The 24,746-nt window shown below is 42.8% G+C and overlaps 1 protein-coding gene across 2 annotated transcripts in view; it reads right to left on the reverse strand.

Moving 5' to 3' along the window:
• Window positions 1-23,547, reverse strand: part of LOC122557617 (L-lactate dehydrogenase A chain-like) — a 30,371-nt gene extending 6,824 nt beyond the window's left edge. The window contains exons 1-7 of one of the 2 annotated variants that reach the window (XM_043705363.1): window positions 23,345-23,547; window positions 22,237-22,401; window positions 20,619-20,733; window positions 14,059-14,232; window positions 12,051-12,224; window positions 5,445-5,550; window positions 1,831-1,954 (exon numbers count right to left, since the gene is read on the reverse strand). In XM_043705363.1, the coding sequence (XP_043561298.1) occupies window positions 1,831-1,954; window positions 5,445-5,550; window positions 12,051-12,224; window positions 14,059-14,232; window positions 20,619-20,733; window positions 22,237-22,362 (819 nt within the window). In that variant the 5' untranslated portion in view covers window positions 22,363-22,401; window positions 23,345-23,547. Of the gene's footprint in view, window positions 1-1,830; window positions 1,955-5,444; window positions 5,551-12,050; window positions 12,225-14,058; window positions 14,233-20,618; window positions 20,734-22,236; window positions 22,630-23,344 lie in introns of those variants that run through there. The other variant, XM_043705364.1, reaches the window with a different exon arrangement.
• Between the last annotated feature and the right edge of the window lie 1,199 nt (window positions 23,548-24,746).

Here is a 24,746-nt window from a genome sequence, read left to right on the forward strand (position 1 = left end):
CTCCCCCACCCCCACCCTCCTCTAGCTTATCTCTCCACGCATCAGGCTCTCTGCCTTTATTCCTGATGAAGGGCTTTTACCCGAAACGTCGATTTTACTGATCCTTGGATGCTGCCTGAACTGCTGTGCTCTTCCAGCACCACTAATCCAGAACTGGTTTCCAGTATCTGCAGTCATTGTTTTTACCTATCACACAGAGCTCTCTAATGCCATGTCTAAGACCTCTCTCTGCACATGATCATTCTAGACTGGAGTCTTCTCTCCTTTCAATGTCAGAATCATGTTACATCATAATTTACATGAGTCTCCTTACATACAAGTTCCCTCCTGAATGACCTCATTCTAACTTTAACATCAAGTCCCACCATTCTCAAATCCCAACCTCCATCAGAAGAAATGGTTTGTTCATTCCAACCCTATTCACATTAAAAACATTTCAACTGGATCCTCTCTCAAATTCTCCACACACCAGGTTACACAATCTGATTTGTAGGTTTTGTGAATCAGTGCCATAACCACTTTCAATATATTCCTCCGGAGGTGGGATATCCAAAACCGAATGCAGTCCTCCAGATGGAGGTCTGATACTCTTATCTCAACGTCATATCCCTGCTAAACCCATCACTTCCTCACGCCTTGATACCTTTAGCTTCTAGGTATCTACTTCATTTGTATCATTGATTTTAATTCATCAATCTGCACATGAAAACACTCTGGAACAGATCGTTTCAAAGGGCTGCTACCTTTTGATTGTTGGGTTGCTAAATTCAATCCACCCGAGGAACAAAGTTGAAAAGTTTTCAATAGCTGAAATGTTACTGAGCAGTCAGCTTTATTCAGTTGAACAGAGCTGAAAATGTGTTGCTGGAAAAGCGCAGCAGGTCAGTCAGCATCCAGGGAACAGGAGCCAGGCACAGGATGCTAATCAGTCAGGTACTTAGGAGCAGGGAGATGAGGCTGTGACCCTAAAAGATACTGTTGCTCACTGAAAGACATGATCTTTCAATAGAAAGGACGGACACCACAAAGTGACCTTAAAGGGTCAAGAACAGTTGGCACCAAATCAGCAGTGTCTACCACGGTGGAGATCCAGGATAAACCTGCACGAGTCCAGGCAGTTCTCAAAGGATTGTTCAAAATCCCAAGAGCATTGGAAGGATGTGGTTTGTGAATCGCATGGGAAATTAAAATCAGAAGTCTAGAGTGAGGAAGCCAAAGATATCCTCGGAATGGATGAAATGAGGCATGTTTGGAATGGGATCAGGAGAAAATAAAAGATTTCAAAGAGTGCAGAGATCTACTAGATTCTGTGGGATCTCACATCGAGCTATGGAATCACAGAGCACAGAAACAAACCCTCCAGTCCAACCAGTTCATGCCAGATATAATCCCAAACTAAACTAGTCCCACCTGCCTGCTCCTGGCACATATCCCTCCAAACCTTTCCTATTCATGTACAGTACTTACAACTTTTAAAAGACATTTAGGTAATTGTCCCCACATCCACCAATGCCTCTGGAAGTTAATTTCACACCCTCTGTTTAAAGAATTTGCCTCTCATGACATATAGTCTACATTTTTCTTACTGCTCCCTATCGCATCATAACATGCATCAAAGCCCAATTATAGTCTTGTGTCAGTGTGGTTGAAGAGTACTTTTTATGTTTTGCTGTGAATTAGACACGAATGCAATATTCATCAGCACATAATCATAGGCCATCAGGTACTTGCATGTTCTGTACCCCAGTTGGAGGGAGTGCTGTCCCAATAGCACTTGCCACATGAAATCTGCATCAGTCCTTAATGGATTAACAGCTGTTTAAAACCTACTTTTGCATTGATGGACACCAGATGGATGGATCGAATGTTTTTCAAAATTGCATTCACAATACTGGCCACACTTAAACCAATAGCCCAAGAAGTGTATCCTTTCAGCCTTATGACATCATGGGTGCTGTAATGGGAAGAAAACGAAAGAATAAATTTTAACCAAAATTCCACTGTCCAGTAAAGTATCCCAAGGCCCCCCCATCACACTATTATACTTTGGTTAAAGAGTTCATTTGCTTCATGGCATTTTGTGTGTTTTACATAAAAGGTGAAATATTTACAAAGCACAAGACTAGAATATAAATCCTATTAAATATTCAGTGATTCCCTGAGAGTCTAACTCCAAGTTTAGTTCATAAACAAAGTTCTTAGAACATAAACACTGAGGGGATAGTAACAGGAGTGGGCCGACTGGCCTTTTGACACTGCTCCGCTGCTCCAGAAAGTTCACTAGAGACTGGTTCCTGGAATGGGGTGAGACTGACCTATTAGAGAGATTGGACAAATTGAGCCTGTATTCTCGAGAGTTGTGAAGAAGGAGAGGTGATCCCATTGAAACGCGCAATATACTAAGAAGGGATTGTTGATAGGATGGCTGGGGATAAGATGTTTCCCTGGTTGACTAGTCTAGAACCAGGGGCATAATTTAAAAAATAAGGCATTGCCATTTAGACCCAAGACAAGCAGAACTTTGTTTTACTCTGAGGGTTATGAACATTCGGGATTCTTTAGCACAGAGGGCTGTGGAAGCTCAGTCTTTAAGGATGTTTAAGGTAGAGATTGATACATTTTGGATTACAGTGACATATGGTGTTACAAAGATGGGGTGGGTAAAAGTGTTCAATCAGCCATGAATGGCCTCCATCTCTTCCAGCATTCCCAGGCCTGAGCTTCTACCTCAATACCACTTTCTCACAATCTCCCATTAAGTGCATTTCCCTGAACACCCCAATTATAAATATGTAAATTAGCTCACTGAGCTTGGAGGTTTGTTTACAGACATTTCGTCACCATACCAGGTAATGTCATCAGTGAGTCTCTGGTGAAGTGCTGGTAGTGTATTCCCTTCAAGCTCAGCGAGCTAACTTACATACTTATCATCAACCTGTGCTACAAACCTTCTCAAAAATTACTAACCCAAATTATATTTTATTAATCACAATTCCATATAAATCTTTGGAGGGGATGACTGCATTGTTGCCCGGTTATACAGATTTCCTGTATGAATGTTATTCCAGCCCAGAGGGAAAACCCTGAATATAAAACAGCCACACTTTAAAATGGATATACTGGCCAGACCAGATATCCATTTCAAAGCATATAAGCTGAGTCGGACCCCAATAGGTTCCTTCTGCAAATTTTACAAGTTCTTCCTTCTGGGATTAGATTAGATTCCCTACAGTGTGGTAGCAGGCCCTTCAGCCCAACAAGTCCACACCGAACCTCCAAACTGTAACCCATCCACACCCATTTCTCTCTAATGCACCTAATACTATGGGCAATGTAGCATGGCCAATTTGCCTGACCTGCACAGCTTTGGACTGTGGGAGGAAACCAGAGTACCCATAGAAAACCCATACAGACACAGGGAGAATGTGCAAACTCCACACAGATAGTCACCAGAGACTAGAATCAAACCCGGGTCCCTGGTGCTGTGAGGCAGCAGTGCTAACCACTGAGTCACGCGGGATGCGACTGTGAGTTTTGTATTCTGACATGAGTGTCACCTGGTTCCCAAACAATAAATTTTATGCAGTCAACTGCAGGTCAAAGGACTGAATAAAATATGGCCAAGGGCAGACGAGCCAAGTGCAGGTTAAATAATCATTTCATCACACTTAAACTGAGTACATAATGTTTGAAACTGTGAAGCATGTGTAGGGTGCAAAGTAAATTCTGCATCTTGCTGCTATTGTGCTGTCAGTCACATTGGCGGGTTGTTTATATTGACAGTTGGCACTCTTACATTGAGATGATGGGCATTTAAATACAGTCCCCAGGCTGGTCAAGGAGTGTCGAGAGTGGCGCTAGAAAAGCACAGCAGGTCAGGCAGCATTTGAGGCTCAGGGAAATAGACGTTTCGGGCAAAAGTCCAATGCCATAATGTATTGATGGCTGAATATAGCACAATACCTACAGTGGGTTTCTTTTCCGAATTTAGATGGTATCGAATTAATTTCAAGGTCTGGGAACACATGACCCGACTGGAATCTCACCAGGTGTACAGATGAGCATAGGAAATGAGACAGCATTTCAATGAGCCCTAGAAAAACTATACAGCAACAATAGACAGCCGTTTGGTCCATTATCTCTGTACCAGCTCTGAAAGAGCTATCAAGTTCATACCCTTGTCCCACTCTTTCTCTTTAACCCTGCATTTGTTTTTCTTTTCAGACTGGCAGTTGCTATTGAACTTTCTTCCTCTGCTCATTCAGGCAACACACGTGTCTAAAATAAAATCTCATGGGCAGCATTGTGGCTCAATGATTAGCACTGCTGCCTGACAGCACCAGGGACTGGGGTTTGATTCCACCCTTGGGTGACAGTCTGTCTGGTTTTCCTCAGTGCTCTAGTTTCCTCCCACAGTCCAAAGCTGTGCAGGTTAGGTGGACTGGTCATGCTAAATTGCCACAATATCTAGGCATCTGCAGGCTAGGTGGATTAGGTAGAAACAATGACTGCAGATGGTGGAAGCCAGATTCTGGATTAGTGGTGCTGGAAGAGCACAGCAGTTCAGGCAGCATCCAAGGAACAGTAAAATCGATGTTTCGTTCTGATGAAGGGCTTTTGCACGAAACGTCGATTTTACTGCTCTTCGGATGCTGCCTAAACTGCTGTGCTCTTCCAGCACCACTAATCCAGGCTAGGTGGATTGGCCAGGGGAAATGCAGGGTTACAGGTGTAGGGTTAGGGGAAAGTGAGGACTGCAGATGCTGGAAATCAGAACTGAAAATGTGTTGCTGGAAAAGCGCAGCAGGTCAGGCAGCATCCGAGGAGCAGCAGAATCGACGTTTCAGGCATGAGCCCTTCTTTGGAAGGTCAGTGTAGACTCAATGGGCTGAATGGCCTGCTTCTACGTGTGGGGATTCTATGATCTCTGCCCTCACATTGGTTCCTTTATATTTTTTAATCTATTCTCTGGTTACCTGTTGACGGGAAGTTTCTTCCTATTTATTCTGGCAAAATGCTTCATAATTTCAAACGGTTGTTGAATCAACCTGCACTCCTTTTCTAGTCCCAAGCAGAGTTGACCACATTTCGGTAATCTCTCCACAGCAGTGACTTCCTCCATCCCCATTATCATTCTTATTAACTGTTTCCTCATCCTTACCTGTTTCCTAAAGGGCAGTGTTCAGAACTGAACACAATTACATCAACTAAGACCTGACCACTAACTTAGAAATACTCAGTGTAACCTTTTTGCTTTTGAGTGCTAAGTCTGTATCTCTGATGGGATCCCAAGTGTTTCGTGTGAATTGTTATTTGTTTTCCCCATCACCTTCAGAGAATTTTGTCGGTGATCCCCAGCAGATGTTTTGTGCAGCACTGATGTATAACCTTCTCTGCCAATGTACATGTTTTTCTTTTATTTACTTCAACCCCTTAACATTTACCTTTCTATAACCTTTTTATGGATCTGATCTCCCTGTTCACTTGCAAGCTTTTCATCCAAAGACTCCAAGTTGACACCAGCCACATTTGCACTGCTCCAAATAGCAACTGCATGGAAAAAGGTTAAAAACAATGTTAGTTGTCGTTAACTTGTTTCGTGCTTCACAAAGCAGAAAACCTGGAATCTTAAATAAAGTGCTGGCCTTTTTAATTATAAAGGGCCAAATGGCACCGTGTACAATCAGGAAAAACACTGGTCATCACTTTCTGGCAAGAAATAAACACTAAAAAAGATTATCCTTCATTTAAACACATCCCTCCCACTGTCCTGGCAGTAATAGCCTGGAAGACTAAATGCTCTTGAGTTTGTTGCTATGGTGCTCTTACAAAGTAAATTGAAAATGATGAACGGTCAGCACTATAAGGAAAGCACACTGCATCCTGGCCAGGTAATGAGAACACTGTCAAACATGAATCATACAACCAGGGAACCTATAGCACAGTATGTGCCTGTCCTAATCTGAGCAGTTGTGCTCATTCCCACATCCCCACTTTCTGTCCATAACCCGATATGTTCCCCATCCTCAAAATGAGCCAAAATCTCTTTCTCCTCCATTTAAGCTGGAATATTTCAGATCCTGAATTCTCCTCAGCTCTCCTCAATTAGCTTGGCTAATTATTTGAAATGCAGGAAAATCGATATTTTGGGCAAAAGCCCATCTCCAGGATCTGCAGTACCCACTTCCACCTCATCATTTGAAATCTCTGGTAACGTCTATCAGGCAAAGGGAATAGTTTCTCATTTCCAATGAGACATTCTCAAGGGCATGCAATGATTATTTGGCTTGAAATACTGTGGAAGGCAATAGGAAACAGTCAAGGCAGTTGGCACTAGGTTTCGGCACAACATCATGGGCCAAAGGGCCTGTCCCTGTGCTGTATTGTTCAATGTAACAATCCTTGTTTGAAGGCATGATAGGCTGAATGGCCTTATTGTGCACAGCAACTATTCTATGAACCCTGTCAAAAGTTATGGTCATTCTTTAAGATCTCCATTAGATCATCTTTTAACCTTCTCTGTTCCAAGGAGAATAATCCTAACTTTTCCAGTTTGTTTTCTCATAATCGAAGTTCGTCATCCCTGGACATACCCTGACAAACCTCCTCTGTACCTTTTGCAGGCTTTTACATCTTACAGGAGATGGGGGTCCAGCACAGTCCACAATATTCTGGACTGATAGCTAACTAGGGATTTATGAATTGAGTATTAATTTGATCCCACAGGCTGAATTTAAGTGAAGTAACTGGAGTACCACTCCTTACGACGATAACATCAATTTGGTATTCAGACATTAACCTGTGGTGGAGACTGGTATAATTGCAACATTTAAGAGGCATTTGGATGGGTTTATGAATAGGGAGGTTTGGAGGGATATGGGCCGGGTGCTGGCAGGTGGGACTAGATTGGGTTGGGGTATCTGGTCGGCATGGACGGGTTGGACTGTTTCCATGCTGTACATCTCTATGACTATGAGTGGGGCCTGAAATGAGGAACCTGCCTGTTTTCCCCAAGAACTCAATAAAAAGACAGATCAGGCTTGTTAGATACCCAATAGACACAAACATTTAGTGGTTGCCACTGGTTTTCTTTGCAAAGTGGAGTACTGTGACTAGTAATGTTCCACAAGGGTCCATATTGGGACCACTGTTTTTTGTGATATACATAAATGACCTGGAGGAAGGTATAGGTGGTCTGATTAGCAAGTTTGCAGATGGCACTAAGATTGGTGGAGTAGCAGATTGTGAAGTGGGCTGTCAGAGAATGCAACAGAATATAGATAGATTGGAGAGTTGGGCAGAGGGATGGCAGGTAGAGTTCAATCTGGGCAAACGCGAGATTGGAATTTGCATTTTGGAAGATACAATTCAAGAATGAACTATACTGTAACTTGAAAAGCCTTGAGGAAAATTAATGTACAGAGAGATCTGGGTGATCAGGTCCATTGTATCCTGAAGATGGCAATGCAGGTCGATAGAGTGGTCAAGAAGGCATACAGCATGCTTTCCTTCATCGGATGGGGTACTGAGTAGAAGAGTTGGCAGGTCATGTTACAGTTGTAGAGGACTTTGGTTCGGCCACATTTGGAATACTGCATACTGTTCTGTCACCACATTACCAACAGGATGTGGATGTTTTGGAGAGGGTGCAGAGGAGGTTCACCAGGATGTTGCCTGGTATGGAGAGTGCTAGCTACGAAGAGAGATGGAGTACATTAGGATTATTCTCATTAAATAGATGGAGGTTAAGGGGGAACCTGATTGAGGTCTACACAATCATGAGAGGTATTGACAGGGTGGATAGCAAGAAGCTTTTTCCCCCAGAGTGGGGGGCTCACTTACTAGGGGTCACAAGTTCAAGGTGAAAAGGGAAAGGTTAAAGGGAGATAGAGTCATAGAGATGTACAACACAGAAACAGACCCTTTGGTCCAACTCGTCCATAACAACTAGATATCCCAACCCAATCTAGTCCCACCTGACAGCACTTGGCCCATATCCCTCCAAACCCTTCCTATTCATAAACCCATCCAAATGTCTTTTAAATGTTGCAATTATACCAGCCTCCACCACTTCCTCTGGCAGCTCATTCCACAATTGTACCACCTTCTGGGTGAAAATGTTGCCCCTTAGGTCTCTTTCACATCTTTCCCCTCTCAACCTAAACCTATGCTCTCTAGTTCTGGACTCCACCACCCCAGGGAAGAGACTTTGTCTATTTATCCTATAAACCTCTATAAAGTCACCCCTCAGCCTCCGACGCTCTGGGGAAAACAGCCCCAGCCTATTCACCTCTCTCTATAGCTCAAATCTTCCAACTCAGGCAACATCCTTGTAAATCTTGTCTGAACCTTTTCACGTTTCACAACATCTTTCCGACAGGAAGGAGATTAGAATTGCACACAATGTCCCAAAAGTGGCCTAACCAATGTCCTGTACAGCCGTACCACAAAATGCGTGGAACATTCTTTATGCAGAGGGTGGTGGGTGCCTGGAACACTTTGCCAATGAAGATGGTAGAGGCGGGCATGATAGCATCATTTAAGATGTATCGAGACAGATATATGAATGGGCTGGAAGCAGAGGGATACAGATCCTTAGAAAATAGGCGACAGCTTTAAATAGAGGATCTGGATCAATGCAGGCTTGGAGGGCCAAAGGCCCTGTTCCTGTGCTGTAATGTTCTTTGTTCTAACCTAGCCTCATAGTTTAGGGGGAGGGACACTACTACTGTGCCACAAGTATCCTTTTAACTTTTATTTTATTTAATCTATTTTCTAATCAACCTGTTTCGTGACGTTATTACACATACCTCTGGAGCAGGTGGGACTTGAACCTGGGCCTCCTGGTCCAAAGGTACGCTGCCACCTACTTACCAGAACAGGAGTCAAAGAGCACAAGAATATAATCGTTACTTTCTCATCTGTTGCAATGGCCTCAAAAGGAGAAGTTTAAGAAGTTTTCTATTTTCCTGAGGTTCCAGAGTAAGGCTTCAGGTTAACAGCAATTAAATACAAACCAGACCTTTAGAATAATCTGGAAGAGTTTCTTACATTTTTATCAGCAAAGTAGTTTTATGTAGAAGATCATTCTTCCAGTGATCGAAAAATTCACTCATGGCTAAGACTTATCCCATAAATATTAATGCTAAAAATCCACTTTTTAAAGTAAGTGAAATGAAGTTTTCTCTTTATTATTTCTCGGGATATTTTACCTTTAGTAGTTTTGTTTTAATTCATTCACAGGTTGTGGGCAACAAATATTGGGCTAGTCAAGTCACTGAGGCCCACCTCTAGTTAGTGGTGAGCCACAACCTTGAACTGCTATCGTCTGTGTGGAGTCAGTTTGTGTTGTTAGAGACAGAGATCAAGAATTTGGACCCAGTGTCACTGAAGGAACGCTAATATATTTCCAAGTCAGGTTGCTGATTGGTTTGAAGGGGAAATTGCAGGTGATGGCATTCCCATGTTTCCGTTTCCCTTATGCTTCTAGATGATGCAAGTTTGGTAGGTGTTGTTAAAGGAACTTTAATGAGTTATTGCAGTGCATCTTGTGGATGGTACACATTGTGTGGTGGGGGTGAATGGGATAAAGGTTGAAGCTCATTAACAGGGTCCCAATTAAGTGGACTGGCTAGTCCTGAATGGATCAAGCTTGAGTGTTGTTGGAGCTGCACTCATCCAGACAGGTGAAGAGTATTCTATTATACTCCTGACTTGTGTTTTGTAAATGGTAGCAAGACACTGGGGAGACAAAAGAGGAACTACTTTCAAGCCGCAGTATTTATATAGCTGTTCAGTTCAGTTTATAGTCAATCATGACCCTGTGGCTGTAAATAGTGGAGGGATCAGCAATGATAATGCCCTTGAGGATTAAGGGGAGGATGCTTAGATTATTTCTTGTCGGAGATGGTCATTGCCTAACATCTGCATGGCACGAATCTAACTTGCCACCTGTCAGCCCACACCTGGATCTTGTTCAGATCTTGCTGCATTTGGACATGAACTGCTTCAGTATCTGAGGAATCGCGAATGGCGCTGAACTTTGTGCAATCTCTGGTGAACATCCCCACTTCTGACCTTATGATGGGAAGGTCATTGATGAAGCAGCTGAAAGACGGTTAGATTAGTTTTCAGGAATGTTCCATCTTTTAGAGTTTTGCTGTTCATTTTATTAGGCAACTGGCAATCATTATCTAAATTATTTTAAAGGTGAATATCAATATAATTGTTTCAGCTGCACTTTATATTTGTGTGTTTGGAATTTTTCTGATCTGATTTTCTTTGCCCCACTACAAAACCCTTTACCATCTCAGAATACCCCATTCCCCAACAAGTGAGGAATAATCTAGTTTCCAACTCCTTCTCCTGACCACCATTGTTGAACATTTTGATCACCCAACAAGAGATAGGATTTGACTTGGCAACTTGGGAGGTGCCATTTTCTTTCCACTGATTGAGATAAGAGTCTTCATCTTATGAGCACAAAACACAGAAAGCTAACACACAGGAGCAGCAGGTAATCACAAAGGCTTATGGAATGTTGGCCTGTATTTCAGAGGGTTTGGAGTATAAGATGGTGATGTAAGGTGGTGGCGAGACCACATCTGGAGCACTGTGAGCAGTTTTGGTCCCCTTATTTAAGGAAAGAATTCATTTCATTGGAGGCAGTTCAGAGAAGGTTTACTTGGAAGATCCACAGGATGGAGGGATTGTCTTATGAGCAAACACGAAACAGGTTGGGACTCTACTCACTGGAGTTTAGAAACATGAGAGGTGATCTTATTAAAACATAGAGGATTGTTAAGGGGCTTAACAGGGTAAATGCTGAGAGGATGTTTCCCTTCATGGGAGACTCTAGAGCCAGAGGGCACAGTCCCAGAATAAAGGGGCACCAATTTAAGACTGATTTGGGGAGGAATTTCTTCTCTAAGAGGGTTGAGAGTCTTTGGAACTCCTTGCCACAGAGAGCTGAGGGGACAGATTCTTTGTGTATATTTAAGGCTAAGATAGAGAGATTCTTGATCAGTCGGGGAATTAAGGGTTACAGGGAAAGGGCAGGAAAATGGATGTGAAGAATGTCTCATCAAAAATGGCAGAGCAGACTCAAGGGCTTGAACTGCCTATCCCTGTTCCTATTTCTCTTGATCTTATGTCCATCTGATTGAAATTGATGGAGATCACAGGTCAATAAATGACCTTTAGAGTGACAGCACTGCTGCCTCATGGCACTAGGAACTTGGGTTTGATTCCAGCCTGTGTGGAGTTTGCACATTCTCCCTATGTCTGCGTGGGTTTCCTCCAGGTGATCCGGTTTCCTTCCACAGTGCAGGTTAGGTGGATTAGTCATGGTGGTGGGATTACAGGGATGCTCTTTGGAGGGTGAGTATAGACTCAATGGGCCAAGCGACCTCGATCTGCACCGTAGAGATTCTCTGATAGTCCTGGGGTAAAAAGTGACAATGGTACAAATGATGTTCCAGGGAGCAGCAGCAGCAGTAATGGATGCAACTCCTGCGATCGAGGAGCATGCTCTAGGGGGCAGCACTAAGGTGCCAGCAACACTAGGACGAGGTCTGCATACGAGGCTACTCCCGTCAATAGAGGAGCAGGCCTCAGGCTGTCCAAGGCCCCAGGCCGTGGCTAGGCCGGGGTGCCTACATCATCAGGAGCTGGCAGAGACCTGAGGTTTACCTTTACAGAGATAAGACTTTAAGATCTGGACATCTTCCTTTCCTTTTGGGTCAGTTTCTTTTATTTCAGCTTTTTTTTTTAAAATATCTAAGATGGTGCCAGAGAATGACAACTTTATACACTTTTCACTGTACTCCAGTACTTGAGTTTACTTAACAATAAAATTTAATTTGAAATGATGTTTATGCAATATATCAAATCATATATTTCAGAAACGCTTTGTATGAAAACTAAACAAACAAACTATAGTGCAAGACAAATGCAATTTACGTTGATAATTTAGAACAAAGTGTGGAACTCGGCTTACACACACACACTTTCTGAATATTTTGTCAAACTAGCAGCTGGTGACTACATACCACTTTCATCTCCTTGTTCACCAATGATGTAGGCGTGGACACTGACTGGATTAATCCTCAGCTTTGCACCCAATAAGAAGCGAAATCTAGCAGTGTCCAAGTCTGTGCCTGTGCCAATCACACGGTGCTTTGGGAAGCCACTCAGTTTCCAGGCGACATAGGTCATGATATCCACTGGAAAGCAAAACAAAAGTCCAGAGAAAATAAAACTTCTCCTGTAATTGTAAACCAGATAAAACTGAAAAGTTAACATGCAAGAAAGATTTCATTTTCTGGCTGAATATCTCATGTTCTCACTGTCTAAACAAAAACATTTAAATACTAGTAGCACATGTTAATAATGAGTGAAAGAGACAGACAGACTTTGATCATGGTCTGTAGAGATTTCATTATAAATGGTGTGGTGTAAAGAATATCATTTCATTTTCTGTATATTTGGTTATGGGCTAAAACGGCAAAACAAAGACTGTTGTAAAACCAAGGACTATGGAAGAAATTGCTGACTTTGATTACTTACACTCAACGTGTGTGATGTTTACACTGCTGCTTTGTTCAAGCTCTATAAAACACTGCTGCAATGGTCCCAGCACTAGGGGGTATATGAAAGTGACAGGTGGATATGAACAAGATCGGTTTAAGTGATTGTGACCAGTTATCAATCCCAAAGGTCATCAGCCTGACAACAATGGTTTGATTGGTCCCCAACAGCTTTATCGAGAAGCCTTCAGATCCTCTGGGAGGTCAGACAGCGTCTCTCCCTGTCTACAATAAGAATATCGGAAGCCTGAAGAAAACCAGTTATTTTCTCCTCTCAGTTGCTGTAAGCTGCTACTCTTAAGCAGTAAGTAAGAGATTTTGCAGTTAGTGTTTCAATCGCTTTGTGCCTCCTCTGAAAGAAGCTGGAGGAAGGAAATGTGCTAGCAAGCCAAAAGGACCTCTCTCACTCTTACCACTTGATATCAGCAAGATTCAGACTGACAACTAAACTTGTTGCTAGTGATATGACACAACCATCAAGTCCTGATGTGGGATCTGAACCTGGATCTTCTGGTCCAGAGGTAGGGACATTACCCCCTGCATCACAAGACCTTCTTTCTGAGGCAGTGCTTTTTCTTCAAAAAGTATCACAAACGATTTAATGTTTTTGCTCTTCATTACAATTGCTATTAATGGGATCATAGCAGGAGGGTAGTTAATGACAGAGTATGTAACAAAAGCAATTTCCGTTTATTGGTAGAGGGACTGAGTTTCGAAGCTATGAGGTCATGCTGCCACTGTACAAAACCCTGGTGCGGCTACACTTGGAGTATTGTGTACAGTTCTGGTCACCGCATTATAGGAAGGATTCGAAAGCTTTGGAAAGGGTTCAGAGGAGATTTACTTGGAATTTGCCGGGTAGAGAGGGGAGGGCTTACGAGGAAAGACTGAGAGACCGGAGGTTGTTTTCGTTAGAGAGAAGGTTGAGAGGTGATTTAATTGAGATATACAAGATAATCAGAGGGTCAGATAGGGTGGACAGGGAGAGCCTTTTTCTTGGATGGTGATGGCTAGCATGAGAGGACATAGCTTTAAATTGAGGGGTGGTAGGTATAGGACAGATGTCAGAGGTACTTTCTTTACTCAGAGATTAGTAGGGGCATGGAATGGCCTGCCTTGCAACAGTAGTAGACTCGCCAACTTTAAGGGCATTTAAATGGCCATTGGGTAGACATATGGATGAGAATGGAATAGTGCAGGTTAGATGGGCTTCAGATTGGTTTGACAGGTCGGCGCAACATCGAGGGCCGAAGGGCCTGTACTGCGCTGTAATGTTCTATGTTTTATTAACTCTGTTTTTCTCTCTCCAGACACTGCCACATCTACTGAATTTCTCCAACAATTTCTGTTTTTATTCCAGATTTTCAGAACCCACTGTACTCTGCACAATATTATTCAGTTCTGTGGGTTAACTTTCCAGGGTGTCACATATACAGCTACAGACATATCTTTTAATCATTTTAAACTTTACCTGGATTAGTAACAATTAGCAAAACAGCATTTGGACTGTGCTTAACCAGCTGAGGGATGATCTCCTTGTAGGTAGCTACATTTTTCTGCAGCTGTCTCCTTTTGACTTCCCCTACTGCCTGTCTTACACCAGCACAGATGATGCAGATCTTGGAATCTTCCGTAACCAGAAAGTCTGCACGATGGTCAATGTAAGAGACAGACATTCAGATTAAAAAATAGCTGTTTTCAAAACTAAAGAAAAAGACTTGGATTGCACTGACTCCTTTCCCCAAATATTCCATTATAAATAACATGAATGAATGTGACAGTTCAAATCCACACCTTCTGCTCCTTGCAATACCACACCACCAAATCGTTTTGTAAAATACACACTTCCAATATTGTTCAAAGGAGCAGGAAAGATGTTGTTCAACTTGAAAGGGTGCAAAAAAGATTTACAAGGATGTTGCCAGGATTGGAGTGTTTGAGTTATAAGGAGAGTGAGAACAAACTGAGTTTTCATCTCTGGTTTGTTACCCGTGCCATGTGCTTGCGAGGCAAGGAATAGGGAGAGAGAGGAGCTGAACATGTGGCAACAGGGATGGTGCAGGAGGGAGGGATTCAGATACCTGGATAATTGGGGCTCATTCTGGGGTAGGTGGGATCTCTACAAACAGGATGCTCTACACCTGAACCAGAGGGGTACCAATGTTCTGGATGGGGACGTTTGCTAATGCTCTTTGGGAGGATTTAAACTAATTCAACAGGGGATGGGAACCTGAATTATAGCTCCAGTGTCCAGGAGGTTGAGAGTAGAGAGGTCATGAATAAGGTTTCAAGGTCGCAGGAGTGTACTGGCAGCCAGGTTTGAAATGTGTCTACTTCAACACCAGGGACATCTGGAATAAGGTGGGTGAACTTGCATCATGGGTTTATACCTGGGACTTAGATATTGGGGCCATTTCAGAGACATGGGTAGAGTAGGGACAGGAATGGTTATTGTAGGTTCCGGGATTTAGATGGTTCAGTAAGAACAAGGAAGGTGGTAAAAGAGGAGGAGGTGTGGCATTGTTAGTCAAGGACAGTATTACTGTGGCAGAAAGGAATTTGATGAGGACTCGTCTACTGAGCTAGTATGGGCTCAGGTTAGAAACAGGAAAAGGAGAGGTCACTCTGTTGGGAGTTTTAAATAGGCCTCCGAAAAGGTCCAGAGACTAGGGGAAAGGATCCCTGAAAGTGGATCATGTTGTTGAGAAGGCATCCGGTGTGTTAGCTTTTATTGGTAGTTTTGGAGCCACAAGGTCATGCTGCAGCTGTACAAAACTCTGGTGCAACCACACCTGGAGTACTGTGTACAGTTCTGGTCACTGCATTTTCGGAAGAATGGGGAAGCTTTGGAAAAGGTTCAAAGGAGATTTACTCAGATGTTGCCTGGTATGGAGGGAAGGTCTTATGAGGAAAGGCTGGGGGACTTGAGGCTGTTTTTGTTACAGAGAAGAAGGTTGAGAGATGACTTAATTGAGACATACAAGATAATCAGAGAGTTAGATAGGGTGGACAGTGAGAGCCTTTTTCCTCAGATGGTGATGGCTAGCACAAGGGGATGTAGCTTTCAATTGAGGGGTGATAGATATAGGACAGATGTCAAAGGTAGCTTCTTTACTCAGAGAGCAGTTGGGGCATGGAAAGCACTGCCTGCAACAGTAGTAGATTCACCAACTTTAAGGGCATTTAAATAGCCATTGGATTGGCATTTGGATGAGAATGGAATAGTGTAGGTTAGATGAGCTTCAGATTGGATCCACAGGTCGGTGCAACATCAAGGGCCGAAGGGCCTGAACTCCACTGTATTGTTCTATATTCTATGAGAGGCTGGATAAGCTGGAGCTTTCTTCCCTGGAGCGTCGAAGGCTGAGGGGTGATTTTATAAAGGTTTAGAAGATTGAGAAGGGCATGGTTAGGCTGAACAACCAAGGTCTTTATCCTAAGATAGCAGAGTGCAAAACTAGAAGGCACAGGTTTAAGATGAGAGGGGAAAGATTTAAAAAGGACCTGAGGGGTAACTTTTTTAAAGCAAAGGGTGTTGCGTGTGTGGAATAAGCTGCCAGAGGATGTGGTTGAGGCTGGTACCATGACAACATAGAACATAGAACAATACAGCACAGAACAGGCCCTTCGGCCCACGATGTTGTGCCGAACTTCTAACCTAGACTAAGTACCCATCCATGTACCTATCCAAATGCCACTTAAAGGTAGCCAATGATTCCGACTCTACCACTCCCACGGGCAGCGCATTCCATGCCCCCACCACTCTCTGGGTAAAGAACCCACCCCTGACATCTCCCCTATACCTTCCACCCTTCACCTTAAATTTATGTCCCCTTGTAACACTCTGTTGTACCCGGGGAAAAAGTTTCTGACTGTCTACTCTATCTATTCCTCTGATCATCTTATAAACCTCTATCAAGTCACCCCTCATCCTTCGCCGTTCCAACGAGAAAAGGCCGAGAACTCTCAACCTATCCTCGTACGACTTCCTCTCCATTCCAGGCAACATCCTGGTAAATCTTCTCTGCACCCTCTCCAAAGCATCCACTTCCTTTTGGTAATGTGGTGACCAGAACCATACGCAGTATTCCAAATGTGGCCGAACCAAAGTCTTACACAACTATAACATGACCTGCCAACCCTTGTACTCAATACCCCGTCTGGTAATGGAGAGCATGCTGGATGCCGTCTTAACCACTCTAATGATCTGCGTTGCCACCTTCAGGTTGTATGATGTTATTACTATAACTAAGACTTGGTTGAGGGAAGGGCATGATTGGCAACTAAATATCCCAGGATTTAGATGCTTTAGGAGGGATGGAGAGGGAGGAAAAAGGGGTGGAGGAGTTGCACTACTGGCCAGAGAGAATATACAGCTGTGCTAAAGAAGGGCTGGATGACCGGTTAGCCAGTTTTCTCTCCAATTGGCCAAATTTCCCTCTATCCTATGCCTCCTGACTTTCCGCATAAGCCTACCATGGGGAACCTTATCAAATGCCTTTCTAAAATCCATGTATACTACATCCACTGCTCTACCCTCATCCACATGCTTGGTCACCTCCTCGAAGAATTCAATAAGACTTGTAAGGCAAGACCTACCCTTCACAAATCCGTGCTGGCTGTCCCTAATCAAGCAGTGTCTTTCCAGATACTCATAAATCCTATCCCTCAGTACCCTTTCCATTACTTTGCCTACCACAGAAGTAAGACTAACAGGCCTGTAAAAGGTGTCTGGATGTGTTTAGAGGGATATGGGTTAAATGCTGGCAAATGGGACTAGGACAGATTAGGATGTCTGGTCAGCGTAGAGGAATTGAACTGAAAGGTTTTGTTCTGTGTAACTCCATGACTAGAGTTAAAACATTTAAAAGGTGTCTGGATGTGTTTAGAGGGATATGGGTTAAATGCTGGCAAATGGGACTAGGACAGATTAGGATGTCTGGTCAGCGTAGAGGAATTGAACTGAAAGGTTTTGTTCTGTGTAACTCCATGACTAGAGTTACAGCACAGAACTGCTGCTTACTATATTATATTTCACAGCTTGATTACTGTGTGAATACATTGTTCAACAAAACATTATCAACAATGAACACACTTTTCTCTGTGCTTTCAGGTTAGATTAACTACAGTGTGGAAACAGACCCTTCAGCCCAACAAGTCCACACCGACCCTCCAAAGAGTAACCCACCCAGACCCACTTCCCCACCCTATATTTACCCCTGACTATGGACAATTGATCATAGCCAATTCACCTAACCTGCACATCTTTGGATTGTGGGAGGTAACTGGAGCACTCGGAGAAAACCCACGCAGACACGGGGAGAACATACAAACTCCACACAGACAGTCACCCAAGCTGAGAATCGAACCCAGGTCCCTGGCGCTGTGAGGTAGCAGTGCCATCCAGTGAGCCACCATGCCACCCAATTTTGGAATTTTTCCTTTGAGCAGCTTCAGAAATAATAGTTTTGTCACACCTTTCCCGAGGGGATTTCATCCCTTCTCCCAGTTCCCATTCCGTTTTTAAGGTCCCAGCGAAAGTCACGCCCCATTAATCAAGAGAAAACTCTATAACAGAATATTCAAACATTGTATCAGGAAAGTCCACAGCAGGTAATGATATTACAGAAATAATAAAGATAGATAATGGATGACTGAGTCAACATCATTTTCAACTATAAAAAAAAGTCTTAACAGGAAAAATATAACCACAACACCTAAAAATATCACAAATTGTCTAGCAACAATTCAGGCCATGGAATAAAAGTCTTTTTTTCCACTCATTCAATCATCCAGGTGATTTGTCACTGTGCCAACTATTGAATTGGATAGAGATAGTCTTGCGCAGGGACTTGGGAGTGATGGTTGATTCATAACTGCACCTGAAACCAATGGAAGTAGTAAATACATTGCTTAAGCATATAGTTGGAGAAATCTCCAGAGGTGGATTCAGGGCTCGCCAATTCTCAGTTGCTTTGACAAAAACAAGCAAACCACAGGAGACAGCGCAGGAGAACACGATAAGACTGGTCCTGAGTTTTAACAAGGTGGGATATCAAAACTTCAGCTCTGGCATTGAAAGAATATCGAGGAAAACCTGTGGCACATAAAATGTTTCATGTAAATGTTAACCCAGATATTACTTTAAATTAAATTAATAGAAAACAAAAGCACATTTGAAATAGGAGCAGAAGTAGACCACTCAGCCCTTCCAGCCTTATCTAGAGTAGGCAAGCAGGGGGCTGGAAGAACACAGCAAGCCATCAGGTTTCAGGTGTAACCCTTCTTCAGGGCTGACTCACATTCCTTCCTTTTATCAAACTTTGATCTAACCTTGTGGGAATAACACAAGTTAACTTCCTGACAACAGGGCTTGGAACAGATATTAAGAAGAACTCAGTGTACATAATAGAGGGAAGGCAATGGCTTTGTGGCATTAACGCTAGACTATTAATTCAGAAACTCAGCTCATGTCTGGGAACCCAGGTTCAAATCCCATAATGACAGACGGTGGAATTGAATTCAATGGAAAAAAAATCTGGAAGTAAGAGTCAAATTAATTGTTGGAAAAACCCATTTGGTTCATTTAAGTCCATGAGGAAAGGGAATCTGCTGTCTTTACCTGGTCTGGCCTATGTGGTTGACTCTTAACTGCCCTCTGGGCCATTAGGAATGGGCAATAAATGCTGTCTTAGCCAGAGCTGTCAACATCCTGTGAGTGAATTTAATGATTTTACAGAATTTTGCATCCTGCAATGTTATTCTGGCTGATGGTGTCACCAAAACATTTACTGACTTGCAATGGAGCAGAAATTTGCTTCACTTATCAACAGAAAGTGAACCAAAATGCAAAACATGTCCCAAAACAGCAAACGAAATGGGCTGCTACCATCAGCAGTTCACTATTTGTCACCATTCCTCCAGCCTTCTGCTGGTCAGTGAGCACAGGGTGACATGTGAATGGAAGATGGGAGGGTGTACAATACCAACAGCAATAGGAGGCTTTGATGAGCATATGTTATTTAAAGTGCAAGATGGGAAGCTGTCCATTTGAATTTGAAGAAAACAAAAGATACTGCTTCAAAACTAGATGGGCGGATGCAGTGGTCGACTCAGGCCAATTTGATGGAGGTGGGGGGAGGGGAAATAGTGCACCATAGTCACTGTAACAGAAGATGACAAATTTATATGAGCAGGATCTCAGTCCGAGTATTAGAGCAAGACCATTCAGGAGAGATATTAGGAAGCACTTCTACACACAAAGGCTGGTAGAGATTTGGAACTCTCTTCCACAATGGCACTGGATACTGGATCAGTTGTTAAGTCTAAATCTGAGATAGGTAGATTTTTGTTAACCAAAAGCTATCAACAGTTATGGGCTAAAGGAGGTACAGGGGAACCTCGATTATCCAAAGGACACGGGCGGGGGAGTATTGCGTTCAGTTAACTGAATGTCTGATAATCGATGCCTGATAACATAGTTAGCCACGCATCAGGACCTTGCAATTTTGTTCGGATCACCCGAAGTTCGGTTAATCAAATGCTGGATCATTGAGGTTCCTCTGCATATGGAGTTAGGCCACAGACCAGCCACGGACTCACTGAATGATGGAACAGACTCAATAGTTGGCATGGTGACAAATCACCTGAGTGATTGAATGAGTGGAAAAAAGACATCCATCCCATGGCCTCAATTGTTGCTAGGCAATTTGTGATATTTTTAGATACTATGGTTATATTTTTCCTGTAAAGACATTTTTTACAGTTGAACGCCATGTTGACTCAGTCATCCATTATCTATTCTACACCTGTTCCTATGTTCCAGTTTCCAATATAAATGTGGGCATAAAAACACATGACACAACAGGCTGGCAGGAAATGCATGTCAAAAGAAGATTTGTATCATATTCAGTTGGCGGGGATGTTTGATGAGCAATTTCTGAGCCAAAGATGCAATTAAAATGCAAAAGAAGTAAAATTATATTTTCACACAAATTCGACGTCAAATAAATTCCATGCTCCATCACTGACCTGTGTCTGCTGAAATTTTGGATTTTAGAAAGAGGCTACCATGTAGCAAATCCAGAGCTTCACCCCTCAGTTTGTCTGCCACTCTATCAACTAGAGCCAGCTCATCAGCGATATGCTACAGGAAGCAAAACAAAAACAGGCTTCACATTTGGAAAATGCTGATTCAAACAGTGTTCAACATTCTTGCTGTATGTTAAATATATATTCGTGTAGTCATGACAACACAGGAGGCCATGCAGCCTATCAAGTCCATGCAACATTGGTGATACTACTCTTGTTTATCATTTAGACCATAAGGCTGTATTGTTTAAAGTGTCTGTAGGTCTGCCTGCTGAAGGCTGTTGCTGTTTTTAACTGAGTGGATGAAAAGTATTGACTTTGCAGCACTGTCCACGTAGGGGAGTTGGTGGTGTGGTGCAAATGTCACTGCCCTAGTAATTCAGAGGCCCAAGCTAATGTCCTGGGGATGTGGGTTCAAATCCAAACACAGTAGTTCTTAAAACATGGAACATGAAGCTCATCTCAAATGTTTGTGATCATGAAGCTATTACGGATTATCCCAAAAGCCCATTTGATTCACTAATATACTTTGGGGAAGGAAATCTGCTGTCCTTACCTGGTCTGGCCTACATACAAGTCCAGACCTGCAACAATGTAGTTGATTCCTGCCTTCTGAAATGGCCAAGGAAGCCCCTCAGTTCAAGGTGATTTAGAGATAGGTGTCAAATGCCAGCCTTACCAAAGACACCCACTTCCCGTGAACTGAAAAAATAATCCATTGCAGTTATGCACTCATCTTAGTGCTGTCTATATCAGCTTAGTGTGTACAAATGGAGTACAACCTTTTCTCACTTGGCAACAGTTGCTGCATTTCAAAAGTATTTACAGCTTTAGGGTGTAGGTTTGCTCGCTGAGCTGTAGGTTTGATATCCAGACGTTTCATTACCTGGCTAGGTAACATCATCAGTGGCGACCTCCAACCTCAACCTGAGCTACAAACCTTCACAAACATTGCAGTATTTACAGCGATTGGCAGAAGCATTTTGGCACATCACACCAAATCTATAAATGCAAGTCTTTTTTTTATATTTCCCAATTAGCATTGAGGTATGTGGAAATGCACCACCTGCCTTGAACAGAAATGAGTGCCTTTCAAAAACATTTCAGACAGCAGTTAACAGTCGATCCATTTCTGTGAGTCGAGAGTCACATTGTAGGCCAGACCAGGTAAGGATGGCAGATTTCCTCCCCAAAAAGGACACAAGGGAAATAGATGGTGTTTATGATATCTGGCAAATTCAATGTCACCATTACTAATGATTTATTTTTAAATTCCAGGGTTAAGCTGCCACGATGGAACAAACTGTATATCACTGGGAAGTAAAACAGGCACCACATTTAAAACATGACCAACATTTTGGTGAAAGATTGAAGAAAAGAAACCCCAATAAATTAAGGCACATAAGTTGTATTTACAACAGCAATAGACCTGGAAAATCAAAGTCCACCGACTTTATTTTCAATTTGAATGTTGCTGAAAGCACGAAGTTTACAAAGAAGCACTGGTGTAGTGATTGTTGAGGCAAAGTGCTTCACGGAGTAATGTCAGACCATTTACCTGCTGTAGAATGGAAATCGCACACGACATGCCGACCTGTCCAGCACCCACAATTGAGACTTTTGATGTTGCCTTCATCGGAGTGTCAGCGTGCACCTCGTGCATTAATTTGTTTTTCAAACTCATTGTTTCAAACTAACAGGTCAACGGAGAAAGATCGAAACTCTGAAGGGAGAGAAAAAGAGCACCTATTAGTGTGGCCCACAAGGTGAGCAGTTTGTTCAGAACAAGCAGGAGCTGATAATCTAACAGCTATCTGTTCACTGCTGAAAGACTGGGTTTGACAAATGACATTTCATTACTGCTATTGAAGGTGAATCATTTGTCTTTTGGCCGAATCTCTCTTTGTTGTTTAAAAGATATTTGCTGGAATTCTGCATTTACAAAATAAAAAGCCCACTTATAAAAACTGAGTCACGTTGGACTGGAAACATTGACTCTTGACTCTCTCTCCACGAATCCTGCCAGACGTGCTGAGTTCCTCCAGGTATTTCTTTTACCTTAGGTGGGAAATGCAGCGAAAGTGAAAGATAGGCGAATTACAACCCCCCCCCCGCCGATATTAAGTGACTCAAAGTTCATCCATCCACCCATCCCTTTCACTGACAAGAGGCCAAGTGGGAAAAAGGCTATAGTCCCAGACCGTTTCAGTCACATCGTACAAAGCCCACTAACATAGAATTCCCAAAAAGCAAGAAAGTTTTGGGGGGGGAAAAATAGAAAAAGTATTTTAGTCCTTATTCACTGTCAAAAACCATTTAGCATCAACAATGTTGAGAGCCTGGAACTTATCTTTAATAAGATCTTGATCTCAACCAAATGGATCAACACCCCCCCCCCCCCCCCATGTTGATTGTGATTTCACTGAAAACTTCCCGATCCATTGAAACAACGCAGCTGGATGGCAAGATCACACAAGTGTCATTTCCAGAGTGGAACTACTGTCTCAAACATTTCTCCCCAGGGCCAGTATTTTTTCCTTAAACCCTTTGAAGAATGCCTCTTTTCACTCACAGAAAGCTGACAGTGTTATCTCTCCCTCTCCCCCCTCCTCTCTCCCTTTCCCTCTCCCCCCTCCTCTCTGGGATTTCTCAACCACCAGATTTACCTCCGTCTCTCTCTTCACCTTCTGAAGATGTTTCCTCCCAACCGCTCCTTCCTCTCCGTTTTTATTCAAACTCCGAAATCTCCGCTCCAAATTCTCTCCTCCTCCCTCGCGCTGCCCCCTCCCCTTTCTCACTGGAGTAGCCGCCTTGAGCTGCAATGATATAGCGCCTACTTGTCTCTGCCGAAGTTCCTGTGGGACTGGACTGCTCTTCCAAATCTAGGGCAACGCAGCCAATGTAACCCACAAAAGCGACAAGGGGAGGACCAACTCTGTCTCTCTATACTGAATCCCCTCCCCACCGGGGTTTGGAGAAACCATACCCTGTCTCAGTTTACACAACACTGCTCCCCAATAATCACTGCACCAGCGTTTTCTTTAAACTTCATGCTTTGACCCAAATTGTAATCTTTGATTTCCCAAGTTTTATTGCAGTTGTAAATACAACATACGTGCGTTTTTGCATGTATTGATTGATTGATTGAATAATTTATTGCTTTATTTTCTTTAATTTTCCCCGATATGTGGTCATCACATGCAAAACCGGCATTTGTTGCCAAATTTACTCTTTTGCTCAGCCAATCCAGTTAAGAGCCAACCTCACAGTCATAAATGCATGTAGCAGCAGTTTCAAGAACAGCTTCTCTCCATGCTGTTATTAGACTTCTGAAAGGATCTCTCCAATTTCAAATTTAGTGTTGACCTTGCTTTTAGTGCACCATCTTTGCAGCTGAAACATTGTATTCCTCACTCTGTTGAATCACCCAATGATCTTCGTATGTGATGATCTGCCTGTACTGCATGCAAAACAAAACGTTTCACTGTACCTAGGTACATGCAACAATAAAAATCAAAGACTTGAACAGCTCAGAGAAAGAACCTTTGGCCCATTGAGTCCATACTGGTCAAGCACTGATCTATACAAATCCCACTTTCCAGCATTTGTCTTTGTGCTAATGTGTTTCAAGCTGTCACAAAGCTGGTTCGTTTTTTTCTAAAAGCTGCGCCTTTTCTCAAGGATACTGTGTCCTTGGTTTTTTTCAGAGGGGTCGTAAACATCTCCATTAGACTGGTTTGCTACAGTTTTTAAAAGTTCTTGTCCAATACCATCAAAATTGGCCTTTCTCCAATTTAGAACTCCAACTTTTAGATCGTGTCTATCCTTTTCCATCATTATTTTAAATCGAATAGAATTATGGTCGCTGTCCCCAAAGTGCTCCCCCACTGACACTTCAGTCACCTGCCCTGCCTTATTTCCAAAGAGTAGGTCAGGTTTTGCACCTTCTCTCGTAGGTACATCCACATACTGAATCAGAAAATTGTCTTGTACGCACTTAACAAATTCCTCTCCATCTAAACCTTTAACACTATGTACTTCAAGTCATGGATGATGGTAAGATTCGGA

The sequence above is a fragment of the Chiloscyllium plagiosum genome, chromosome 16 (genome assembly GCF_004010195.1).
Source record: "Chiloscyllium plagiosum isolate BGI_BamShark_2017 chromosome 16, ASM401019v2, whole genome shotgun sequence".
Lineage (NCBI taxonomy): Eukaryota > Metazoa > Chordata > Chondrichthyes > Orectolobiformes > Hemiscylliidae > Chiloscyllium > Chiloscyllium plagiosum.